This window comes from Polychytrium aggregatum, assembly GCF_025602895.1.
Source record: "Polychytrium aggregatum strain JEL109 chromosome Unknown BJ171scaffold_25, whole genome shotgun sequence".
In the NCBI taxonomy this organism is placed as follows: domain Eukaryota; kingdom Fungi; phylum Chytridiomycota; class Chytridiomycetes; order Polychytriales; genus Polychytrium; species Polychytrium aggregatum.
In genome coordinates, this window is record NW_026516227.1 from 214,010 (window position 1) to 226,815 (window position 12,806).

At 57.7% G+C, this 12,806-nt stretch overlaps 1 protein-coding gene across 1 annotated transcript; it reads left to right on the forward strand.

The window, feature by feature from the left end:
* Window positions 1–9,340: 9,340 nt before the first annotated feature.
* On the forward strand, window positions 9,341–12,406 carry BJ171DRAFT_569002 (Bestrophin, RFP-TM, chloride channel-domain-containing protein). The gene is made up of 10 exons (XM_053113548.1): window positions 9,341–9,533; window positions 9,678–9,722; window positions 9,842–9,954; window positions 10,064–10,126; window positions 10,258–10,296; window positions 10,363–10,417; window positions 10,651–11,235; window positions 11,459–11,534; window positions 11,715–11,819; window positions 11,971–12,406. The coding sequence occupies exons 1-10, from the start codon at window positions 9,481–9,483 to the stop codon at window positions 12,196–12,198; spliced, it is 1,362 nt and encodes a 453-aa protein (XP_052965362.1). The 5' UTR covers window positions 9,341–9,480; the 3' UTR covers window positions 12,199–12,406.
* Window positions 12,407–12,806: the final 400 nt, after the last annotated feature.

Consider the following 12,806-nt stretch of genomic DNA (forward strand, 5'->3'; position numbering starts at 1 on the left):
GACGGCCATCCGGCCAGGCCCGGCACGCTAGCGAGAAGAGGTCTCGTCCGGCTGCTGCGCCTCAGCCAGGGATCTGGCCAGACAACTTTCCCACAGGACTTCTCCACCGGGCTTTCCCACCGTGCCGCCATGCACCGCCATGCGCCGACAAGCACCGCCATCCATCGACCAAGACGCATCGCGCAGGCCGAGAGGGGGGGGGCATTGCAAAGTCCGGCAACAGAATCGGATCGCACTCGGAGCAGTGGCGGCGATCAGAAAGTACAAATTGCCGCTCGCGTGAAACTATTCTTGGCCGGTCTGCCGCTTCCCACGCTCGACCTTTGTTCGCACAGGCCCCGGTCGGAGAGAGAGAGAGCGGTCGCTTTGGGCTCAGGATTTATGGTCTTTCTGTGGTCCGGGACAGGCGATAGTCTGTCGGCTCCAGCTGGAACGACAGCACCCGGGTCCGGCTGGCCCCCCGCGATCGTGGGTTGTGCTCGGTGAGCAGCGTCTCGACCTGCTTCTGGAATGACACCGATGTGCGTCGCTCCTCGTTGCGCTCACGCTCGGACCGCTGGGCTCCCATCGAGGCTCGCCGTCGGGGCGAAGGTGACCGTCCACGATCGTCTGCCCAGGCCTTCGTTGCTGATCCTCCGGCGTTGTGCTTCTGCCGCGACTCCAGCGTCGCAATCTTGTTTTGCAGGAGCTGGTTCGAGAGCTTTATGGTCTCGAGCTCTGCTCGCAGTTCGACCTCGGCCGAGCGCGGCCGCTTAGATTGCATCAGCACCGACCGCTTTTCGATCGCCAGCATCTGCTTGAGCGACGAAATCTCGTCCTGGAGCGTGTGGATCTCTCGTTGGTGCACCTCCTGCAGCTCAAGGGTGGCCTGGTCCTTGTGCTTGTTGACCTGCTCTCGCTCGGACGACTGCATCTCCAGCCGAGCTACAATTTTGCGCAGCTTTCCATCGAATGACTGCTTGTGGTGTGCCTCGACGTTTTGGATCTTGGTCTCCATCCGCACGATCTGCGCACGCAGCAGGCCGTTCTTCTCCTCCAGCTCGTTGCTGCGATCGATGAACTTCTTGGCGGCCTTATAGGCCACATCCATATCCTCAAACTCGCGGCGCAGCTGCGCATGTAGGGACTGCAGCTTTCGGTAGTCGACCTCGGCCTCGGCAAGTGAGTCTTTGGCCTCGCGCAGTTGCTGCTTGAGACTGCGGTCGCTTGTGATGGTGTCGAGCAGCTCCTGGGTCTTGACGTCCGAGAGCCGCCGCTGGTTCTCGAGGAAGGCGATTCGCTCTTCGAGCTTGGTGCGGACAGAGTTCATGTTGGCAATCTCGTCCTCAAGCTGCTTCTTGGCCCTCTCGAACCGGATTTCGTTGTTGCGCTTGGCCTCTCGCTCGACATAGAGCTGTGACTCGAGTTGCCGCTGCGAGTCGAGGCAGAGCTCCAGCTCGCGGCGCGGCACCTTGGATTCCTCCTCGAGCTTCTTGATATAGTCCTGCTGCTCCTGCGACCGCCGCTGGACAATCTCAAGCTTGGACAGGGTTTCCTTGTACTGCCGCGTCACCGCCTCGATGTCCCGGCCGGCCTGGTTGAAGTTTGCCTGCTTCTGTTCAAGGATGCCGACGAGGTTCTCCTTCTCGATCCGCAGCGACTCGATTTGGAGCTGGCTTTCCTTGGCACGCTTCTCGAGGTTGCCAAAGGACTCGGATCCGACCTGCATCTTGCTCTCGAGCTGAATCATGGCTTGCTCCAGGCTCTCGATCCTGAGATTGGCTTTCTTCAGCAGCAGATCCTTGCGTCCGGATGCCTCTGCGAGGGCCTTCTTCTCCTCGTCGACCTCCTTGTGTTCGTTTTGCAGCCGCTGGAGATCTCGATAGACATGATCGGCATGGTCTTGCTTCTGGCGAAGCAGGTCGTCCGTTCGGGCCTTTTCAGCCTCGCTCTGCTGTCGCAGCTGCCACACCGTGACGTTGCTGCTCTCAAGCTCGGCCGCCAGCTTGGACAGTTTGAGCTCGCCCTCGGAGAGCTGCTGCCGGAGCCGTTTGATCAGCTCATTCAGCTCGGCAATGCGTTCGCTGCTCTGGTCCAAGGCCCTCTTGGACTGGGCGCTCTGCTCCTCGCGCGTTGCTGTTTCATGGACGAGAGCGCGTTTAGCAATCTCCGCTTCGTTTCGGCCCTTGACCAGCTCCAGCTTCAACGAATTAATGTCCTTTTCCGACTGTACTAACTTTACGTTTTGCTCGATAATATGGGCCTCGCCCTCCTTCAGGGACTTTTGCAGCTTGGCGATCTTCTGGTCCTGCTCCCGCTTGTCGTCCTCCAGGGACTTGATCTGCCCGAGAAGCGCAGACCTGTTTGTGGTCAGCTCGCCCAGCTCAGCTATCAGCTTCTGCATCTCCTTGTCTTTTGTCTGGAGGATTCGCTCGTAGCCCAGGATTCTCTCGCGCTGCTCCTCGTCAGACACGCTGGCCTTGATCCCAGCGCGCAGATGCTTGATCTCGACCTCCAGCTCTTGTGCCTTGACGTAGATCTGCAGCTTCTCCTCCTGGATCTCGTTGAGCCGCACGTCGCGCTTCTTGATGTTGTTGCGCAAGTCTTCGTTCTGCGTCTCGAGCTCACTGATCTGCACCTTCATCGCCTGGATCGCTCGCTTGGTCTCGTCGGCTGTGTCCTCCTTGACATCCTCCATCCGGCTGTAGATGTTCTTGAGCGTCTTGTCGACACGATCCAGCAGCCCACTCTGCTCAGACTTGTAGTACGAGATAATGTCCCGGGTCTTGCCGATGCGGTCAATGTGCACGCTCACTAGGGTCTCGACAAGCTCGCGCAGACTCGGCTCGGTGCCCATGTCGCCTTGCACCTCGGCCAAGAACTGCTTGGCGTTGACATAGTCCTTGCGTCGCTCCTCTTCCAGATCGTTTAGGATCGACACCGGCATGCTGACTTCATTCTGGATGAACGACGAGATGCGGCCGAGCATCTGCGGCATGGGCCCCGAGAGATCCATCACCGTGAGTTGCTCGACCAGAGGCTTGGGGCTGGGCGCGCCAATGCCTTTGATATCAAAGTACGAAACCGTCTTGCTCTTGAGCTGGCGCACGGCAGCGTACACGGCCTCGGTTTTCTTGCGCTCGTCCTCGAGGCATCGGCGGAGCTTTTCGATCTCTCGGTTGAGATCCGCCGCATGTTTTTGCTGCTGGGAGCACGCTTCGTTGCTGGCCTGGAGATCCTCTTTCATTCGAACAATCTCCAGGTTCAGCTTGGCCACGCGCTCGTCGGTCGACAGGGTGAGCTCGACTTGACTGGCCTCGTGCCGATTGACGTGGGACTGCAGTTCCGCGATCTGCTGGGTCAGCTGTCCGATGAGTGCCTTCTGTTCGAGGTCGTTCTTGAGATACGACGCATGCGTTTCTTTGTATATCTGTTCCTTGGACTCGTTGTCATGCTTCAGGAGCTCCACTTTGCTCTTCATTTCCACGAGCGACTTTTCTTGGGAAGAATGCACTTTCTGGATTTGGCCCATTTGCTCGCGCAGATCCCGCTCGAGCTGCTTCGAGAACTTGACTTCTTTCTCCAGGACCTCGTTCTCGGCGCTTAACACCCGTTCTCGCTCCGTGAGCGACTCCAGGGCAGCTTCTTGCTCCGCAATAGTTTTTTTCATCTTTCGCACGCTAGTTTCGTATTCCTTGATATCAGCGCGGTATATCTCGATCTGTGCTGTGTCTTGGATAATTTGCTCGTTGAGCTGGCTAAGGGTCTCCTCGTATCCCTTTGCGTTGGCAACTTCTGCATCGTAGAGCGTTCGTAGATCCCGCAGGTTCTCCTCCAGGACGCTTAACGACTCGATCACTTGCTGGTACTCGGCCTCTCGTGCTTGCCGCAGGCTCCGCTCCTCTTCGAACTGCTCGGTCAGGAGCTTGATCTCGCCTTCATAATACAGAGCAATGTCGGCAGCCTCCTCTTTGGACTTTGCGCTAGCGGGCCTGCTCTTGTCGTGGGATGAACCCTTGAAGGCAATGCCCTTGATTTGGTTCCGGAGAGCATCAATCTGGCGGCTGCGCGAGTCGACAAGAGTCTTCTCGGTCGCGAGCTCGTCCTTGAGGAGATCATAGTCGAGCTTGAGCTTGTTGTGCTGCTGCTGAAGTTGCTCCTTTTCATAGATCTGCTGCTGGATCTCTTGGTTCTTGTGCTGCAGCTGCGTCTTGATGGCCGAAATCTCCTTCTGGCTGGTGATCTGGCTTTCGGTCGTCTTCTGGGCTTCGCTGTTGAGGAGCCCGATGGCTTCGTTGAGCTGCTCGGTGATCTTTTTCTCTGCCCCTATTTGCGCTTGGAGCTCTTGGATCTCCTCGACAAGCTCTGAGTTCTTGAACTCGTACTCGGCAACAGTCTTTTCGAGGGCAGTCTGAGCATCCCTCTCCCTTTTGCTGCGCGCCGTGAGCTCGAGTACCTTGGCCTCGAGTTTGAGATGGGCATCCCCGAGCATTTCCTTGAGATCCAAAGCAGGCACAGCCCTCAGGATCTCCTCCTCAGTTTTGGACTTTGCTCCATCGCTCGTGGCTGTTTCTCCGAGCCGCTTGGTCAGCAGGTCTCGCTCCCGCTTGCAGAGCATGTACTGCACCACTGCCAGTCGAGTAGCGTGGCCGATCGTTTCGACTTGGGCCTGCAGCTTCTCCACCTCCTCTTGGTGCTGCTCGGCCGTTTCTTCACGCTCGGCTTGAGCATCGTCGACGAGCTTGCGGCGCTCGGCAGCAGCGTCTTGTCGCTCCTTCTCGAAGCTACTGAGAATCTGCACCTTCTCCTCCATGTGCTCGACTTTGATGCGAGACAGTTCCTCGGATGCACGGCTGGAGGCTTTGGCGTACTCATCTTTCAGCGCCGTCAGCTCGTGCATGAGCCGGTCGTTCTGCGATGTTAAGGATGCAATTTGTGTCGACGATTCAGCTTGGAGCGCATCGTGAGAGGCTGTGATGAGCCCCAGCTGCTTCTCCGCCGTGACGAGCTTGGAGTTGGTGCTGTCTAGTTTGGTCTCGAGATAAGAAAGCTGGGCCCGAGTGTCGTTTGCGTCCCGCTCTCGCGCTTGAAGAGCAGCCGATAGCTCACTAATCTTATCCTGAGCCTGGAGATGGCTTTCTCTTTCGGCTGCGAGCTCGGCTTGGAGTGACCGTACGGCGGCCTCGCCGTCGGCCCTGGCCTTGTCGATCTTGCTGCGGGCCTCGGCACCGGTGCGTTCAATTGTGTCATTCTTCTCTTGGATGATTTTCTGGAAGCCGGTGAGTAATCTCGTGATCCAGCGCTCCATCAGCGACTGCCCCGACTCTGCCCCGAGGGCATAGTCCGAGATCTCGGTCTCGGGACCAGAGAAAATCGGGAACGAAAACTCCTTCATCTTTTTTTCCATGGTGGCTTGCAGGTCATAGAGATACTTTGGATTCATATCAGGTGCACCCGGAGCGACCCTGGGAGGGAGGGCTGCCGAAGTGACCAAATCGACCCGCTCGCTCAGCTGGCTGATTTCGGACAGGTCAGTGATTTCTTGGATCGACTCGTCGTCGTGCTGTGCCCTGGACGAGCGACTGGTTTTGCGCCCGTCGCTAGATGCCTCCTTGGAAACGCTCGAGTTGTCCGAAAGCGTCTGCTGCCCAGAACGGTGGGCTTCCTGCGTTGCTTCTCGTACGCTCTCGACAGGTCTCCCGGAGGGCTTGCCGTTGCTCACGCCGTTCTTGGATGGCTTGCGGGTGGCGATCTCCGAGGTCGGGCGGGGCTTGGAAGATGATGGGCCCGGCTCTGACTGCTGGCTGGCCTCAGATGCGTCTTGCGACTTTGGACGAGAGCCCTTGCCTCGAAGCTGCTCCTGGGCCTTGGACGCATCGTCTGCCAGAACTGGCACCAGAGGGGTCACCGCAATCTTGCTTGGTAGCGGTGGCAGTTCATAGATCGATGAACTTGCTTGGGTAGAATCCTTGCCTGCTTTTGCGCCAGTAGTCGAGGTGGCCGAGGAAGCCACGCTCGCAGATCGACTCTTGCTGGGCGACTTGCCTTTGCCACTTGCACCAGAACGGGTCAATGGCTCATCCGTGGAGGTTGAAATCACGCTTGTTCCCAGAACGTCGAGGATATCCGACTCCTCAGGCTCGATCTGCCTCTCTCCGTCGTGGATTTTGATGGACGGTATGGAGTGAAGGGTCTGCGCGAGAAAGCAGTCATGAGCACCAAACAGAGCAGCGTCGATCTGGTACACAGAGCTGCCGAGATGCTCCACTTACAGGTTGTTTCTTTGGGGCTGGTTGGCCCCCAGGCGGCAGAGACACGAGCGAAGGACCTTCGTCGAAATCATCTTCACCAGACAGCTGAAATGAACAGTGGTATCAGTCAGCGCGCATCTCAGTCGGCAGCCTTGTGCTCGAGTAGCATGAGCACTAGGTGATGCAACAGCGCCAAGCACATAACGCAGCCGAATTAGTACCTCCGAGCCCGTATCGTATCCCGCTGCTTTTGACCCAGCAGCTTTGGGTTCCTTGGTGGGGGTCGGAAGCTCGCCCCCATCCTTCTCACTCTCGGTGATGCGTGTCGGCGACTGGTCAGCATTGCCACGGGCCGACTTTTTGGAAGCAGAGTACTCCTCCTTGGAGAGCCCAAGCTGCTCCAGAAGCGCAGAGTTGGATTGGTTGGCGCCCTCGGAGTCCGAGATACTGATAGAAAAATCGGAGAGGCTCTCACTCTGCGATGCAGATAGATAAGATATGGTCAGAGCACCCTCATTTTCTGTCGGCGCATATCGAGAAGCAGGTTTGATATCGGAGTAACGTAGCGCATTGCTATCCAGTTGAAGGTTCTCACCGATTGTACTCCATCCAGACCAGACTTGCTGAGCTCGGACTCGGAGTAGTTGATCTGTCCGAGTCCATCGGTTGGGTGCTTTGGCGAGCTGGTAGCCGAGTGCCCAGAGACGGCCTTCTTTGGCTTGCTGTACGGAACAGTTCCGGCTCTTTTGGCGTCCTTGTTCTGTCTAGAGCTGCCAGACATAGCTTCTACTGGAACCGTTTCGGTCTCCTCGAGCTTCTGTGCGGCCTCCGAGACCACCTGCTGGATCTCTGAAGACTCCAGGAAGCTCTTTTTCACGATGACTTTCTTGGCCTCGGTGGCTAGCTCCTTGAGCAACAGCAGGTCCTTGAGCGCCTGGGCTTCTGCCTCGGGGTCGCTGGGTACACAGTCGATGGGCTTTCGGTCGTTGACATCGGCCAGCATGGGATTGGCGCCCTTGGCAATCAGTAACTTTGCTATCTCCAAGTTGCCGCGTGCAGCAGCCAAGTGAAGTGGCGTTCTGCCAAAGCACAAAGTCGAGGCGAGCAATTAGCGCGGTGCGTCTCGAGCAGTCGCCCGGAGTGGCTACAGAGGCTATTACTCGTCCAACCCAATCCAGTGCTTCCAGCCGTCAGAATGCAGCAAATCCGGTGGCATGATGAGATTGTGAGACGGACGGCTCAATAGGAGCCAGATGGACGCCAGCCGCACGTACTCTCCGATGTGGTTTTTGATGTTGATTAGCTGATCGCAAGCTGTCATTTGGACAAACTTGAGATCCCCAGTGCGGGTGGCATGGTGCAGCAGAGTGAATCCGGACTGGGAGGTGGACGATGCGCAACGCAGAAAAGCATATCAGCAAACGGCGCCTCATGTTCCGTGCCGCGCTGTGACGCACTTGTCAAGCAGCACCCCATCCAACTTCAGTCCATTCCATGCCAGACGCACGTCTCCACTCGCATCAATGCAAAAGAGCCGAGGCAGAGTCACAGTCGTATATCTAACCTTGTCGACGACCTCCTTCGAAGCACCGTGGCTGCAGAGAAAGTCGAACATGGCATAATCACCATTGAGCATGGCGTAGTGCAGCGTTGAACAGCCGTAGGCATCAATCAGATTGATGTCTGCATGGTGCTTGAGCAGCAGCTCGACGATTTGGTAGTTGCAGCCAATGACGGCCTGGAGCAGAAGGAGGGTGAAGGCAACAGGGGGTTGTGGGACGGTGAGAAAATGAGCCTGTGCTGTGCTGCGGTTACAGACCAGCCCAAGTGCACCGATCCTGCACCCGGAGCCAACAAACGTCGCCTACCAGCATTAACGCCGAGCGGCCCTCGGAGTCCTCGATGTTTGGATTGACTCGCTTCAGCTCGCTACCTTTGCCTTCGTGGTCAACGTACTCGAGCAGAAGCTGGCAGATGTCAAACAGACCGTGTTGGACGGCGACGTGCAGGGCGGTGAAGCCGTGGTAGGTGTCGGTCTTGTTGATGTCCCGTTTCTTCTCAAGCAGGGCTTTCTTGAGCTTCTTGATGTCCTTGTCGTACACTGCCTTTTGCAGGGTGTTGAGACGCTGGGGACTGATCGGCGAAGGCGTCTGAACGAGCCCTTTGGTGAAGGTCAGGAAGTTGCCTGTGAGGTTGGTGTTGATCCGAAGCTCGCTGGGGTTGCGGCTGTTGAGCCGGGAGGCCAGTGAGGAATTGTGGGAGGCTTCAGAGCCAGCTGAAGTCGAGCGCTGCCGCCGCAGCGAGCTAAACATGCCGCTGGACCTGGATATACTTGTGCTGGATTTTGACGCCAACGCGCTGACGGAGCGACTCACGTCGTTGCTGGACTTTTTATCGGCACTGGGCGTGCCCAGCCTGTTGAACATCTTTGGCGAGGCCGAGGAAGCACGACGCGAAGGGTGTGGGTGCTGGTGCGATTACCGTCGGCGAGGGCGAGTTCCGTGGGCTGATACGACAGAGCGCAGAGATGCCTGCTTCGCGCTGGAGCAGACGCTGTTGCCGCTGATGCCGCTGTTGCCGCTGATGCCGCTGATGCCGCTAATGCTGATGCCGATGCCGATGCTGCTGGAGAGCCACATTCCCCGGCCGCGCGAGCGGGTGATTGGGAGGGGGAAAACAAGCTCCAACAGGGCCTGCGATCATGGAAGGTTCGATCACGTGGGGCGGTCAGGTGTGGTGTTGGGTTTGGCACGGCGGCCTGGCGACTCGATCCAGCAACGCCGACAGCATCGGCATCGGCATCAGCGATATCGGCATCGACAGCGACATGGATATCGGCATCGACAGCGACAGCAATATCGATGTCGATGTCGCCCACCAACGACCCGGACGACAGAACGTGCCACACCCCACCCGCCCAGCCCGCCTTCGGCCCCCTCTCTCGGCTGTGGGGTCTTGTCGCCACCCGGCTCAGCCCAGAGAGCACTGCAGAACAGCGTGGCTGCTGGAGGTCGTTCCTCCGTGCGCGGTCCGTTGGTTGCACGGGCACCCCAGGCCTTTCTGCTCGGTGCCCAGAGGGTCCCAAGCAAGAGTCCCGTGCATGCTCGTCAGAGACGGCCGGGAATGGGGGGGGGAGAATGCAGCAGAAAAAAACGGGAGGCGCTCAAATAGCCCCGGACGAGGAGGACCAGCAGACGAACCTCACCCCTCCCTCCGCATCCCCAGACCGCCAGCGTCGTGAGTGTCCGCCATGACTAAATCCCAAGCCAAAGGCCGACCCAGGACCCCGACGGGCCCGTCGTTGTAGGTATCCTTGCTCCGTGGGGGCATCGCCGGATCCGACCGCCATGCTCCCCCTGGTCGATTCTGCCGTTTCCTGACATATGCTTTGTCGTCGCCATCTCCGTCGAATCGATGGCGGCTCTTTGGCATGCCTCGCATCTGCAGCCTGGATATGTATGATCCTAAAGAGAACCACGATATCTGGTTCAAGTAAGTCCAGTCTGGCTGTTCCTGCTGCTGTCTTGCAACTGCCGCACCGCAGCAGCAACACCCTGGCGACCGCATACGTCCTCGCTAACACAACCACCGTTGGATTGGCGGCGCTGCAGATGGACGGGCTCGGTTATCCCAAAGACTCTTCCTCTCGTCGCCGGATTTACGGTCTGGGGCGCCATCTGGGCCTGCGTCTTCCATCTCACGCCGCTTCAGGGCGTCGGCACCTGTATGACACCGTGCCCAAGCATGCTGAGGCCGCTCGGGTGACTCGGGCACTGTGCCTGGTGGTCACGCAAGCTAACTCCCCTGGCTCTGCCTTGGCTCTGCACCCGCAGCCATGATTCCCGTGGTCTCCATCGTCGTCGGCTTGCTGCTGGTCTTCCGAACGAATGCTGCATGTAAGCTGAGTTCCGGGTGCGGCTCCGGTCCTATCGGCCAAGTGCGACGGGGCGGTCCAGGCGTCCAACGACTGGATGCAGCGACTGGCATGCAGTGGCTGGTGCTAATAACAATATCTGGTGCCGTCCAGATGACCGATTCTATGAGGGACGACGCCTCTGGTCTCAGGGTAAGTCGTCGCTGCTCTGTGCTGCTCACTCCGCGCCGCACCCAGGACTGACGCCGTCGATTCCAGTTATCACGGGCACCCGCAGTCTAGCGGCGAGAGTCTGGAGTCTCTGCCCCGAGGTGTAAGTGGTCTTCGTCATCCTCATGCACGGCAAAATGACGGCTGCATGAATCGAGAGCCGTGCCGCTCAGCCAGCCATCCGGCGGCCCTGTGATCCGCGTATACCATGCAGCTTTCTACCTGCTCTCCTGTTCAATCCCGAACAGTCGCATCTCTCGGCACCCAAACGGCGGTGCCGCTTTGCTCATCACATCTCACCAACTGACTTGATCGTTTCTGCGCGCCTTGTCACAGCACCGATGACGACCGCAAGCGAAAGCGCATCGCCATGCGCCTCATGAAGGCATTCCCAATTGCCCTCAAGAACCATCTCCGCGGCCATCATGGGCTGTGGAACGGCATGGATCTCGAAGTCGTCCGGACCGACCTCAAATTCCTGCATCCCGTTGTCCAGGTCTTTGAGCCTGCGATCGAGCTGAATTCTCGGCCCCAAGACGATCTGCGGAAGCTACTACCGCCGCTGCCCGAGTTCCGGCACATGTATCAGGAAGACATGATTGCCTATGTCAATGCTGAGCAAGTGAAACTCAACAACATCCAGAGCGACACTGGCAGCGAGCACACCGTTCCCTTGCGCAACCGCCAGTCAATCAGCTCGTTCATCTCCTATGCCACTACTGCCCGGAATCAATACCCCAGGGTCCGCCGGCCCTCGGTTGTTTCCGCGGCCTCGAGCACCGAGCATTTCCATGACTACGCCTGTGGGTGCATCAACTTGCCCCTGGAGATATGTCACATGCTCATTAGTTTTATCAACGAGAGCCGCCGACTCGAACAGGTTCATTTTATCAACGGTTCCTCCATGCTAAACCACGTCCTGTAAGTGCTGCATTATGCGCATAGCTGACATTGATGTCTTGGCCAACACCGATGCATAGGAGCCGCCGCTCCGTTCGTGTTTATCGACTGATGCAACGATGGCGGGAAAGCCTGCGGATCTAGTGCCGATGGTGTCGTAGTCGCCATGGGTGCAAGCTAGGGCATGAGTGCCGAGCCGATACCGACTGATCCGGCCGCTCCCTTGCCTCCCTGATCATCATAGAACACTCATCGATGCTATGACCGGACTGGAACGCATCTTGACCACCCCGATCCCGATCGCCTATACTCTCCATCTGGTCGGTGCTTACAGTGCTTCCTCATGCATGGTGGATATGGGAAGGCCGGTGTCGCCGTGAATGCATCCGTGTTACGCTGCGCTAACAGCGTTCTGTCCTTTAACCTGGCTCGGACACTCTTTCCGATCGGCCTCCGCTGTCGTGATGCACCCTGTCGGATTACTGGTTTGATGACATCAGAGACACACAGTCTTCCTGTTCATCGCCGCTCTCCCTTTCCAAACAGACCAATACCTTGGTTGGGGAATGATCCCGTTCATGACACTGGTCTCCTTCACTCTCCTGGTGAGCTGCAATCCTGCATAGAGATACCTTATGAGCGCGGGCGCATTCCTCCGAGATCGGCTGGGCCGTACTCGGGGTGCTTCGCTGTGTATACTGCTAGAGAGCGAGTCTGCGACGGGCATTTATGGGATCTGCCTGGCAACTTCCGTAGGGTATTGAAAAAATCGGCAGTGAAATTGAGAACCCGTTCGGGCTTGAGATCAACGATCTTCCGCTCGAGCACTACTGCGATATTATCCTTGATGAAATCAACTCCCTCATGATGCGTAGCTCCTCCAAAGCCAAGGACTGGCATTACTATACCTCCCAAGTCGAAACCATCACCCCCGATCTGAGCGATGCTTACAGCTATACCACCGTGCAGCTCGAAAACAACTAGTGCCAAGCAAGAATGGGACAGTCCCCGCTATCCTTACAGCGATCAAGGCCCGAAGCTTGATGGTCTGTAGGCCGTATGATCGCAACCGCGTACACTTTATTCAGAAAAAAACGGGACAATATAGCCGTTTCCATGAACATGTAGTATGTGATGTGCTTGCGTCAAGCAAAGCCACAAGAAATAAAACAGATCACTTTGGCAGCCTCCGAGTGAAGACCACCGGTCGCTCTCCGATCTCCACAATCGACCTGCATACTGTGATCATGTTGCGCGCCGCATTGACGTCGCGATTCCACACTGTCCGGCAGCTGGGATTCTTGCAGCTCCTGACAAAGTGGGAATTCGCAACACTGGGCGCATCGAGTCCTTCCAACCGAACTGGCTCCAGGCACTTGGAGCACACTTGCGAGGTGTTGAACTCGTTCGTCGAGGCCACCTTGACGCTTCCATGAGGGTGATTGGGACGGCGTCGGTGGTGCTCGAATTGCTCAAAGTACTGAGCAAACCGCTGCCTCCGAGGGCTGGATGCATAGCCCTTGCCCTGTCGCCATGATGCATTGCCAAAGGCGATGACCACATCGCTCTCCCTCGGGACGTGCTTCAGGACG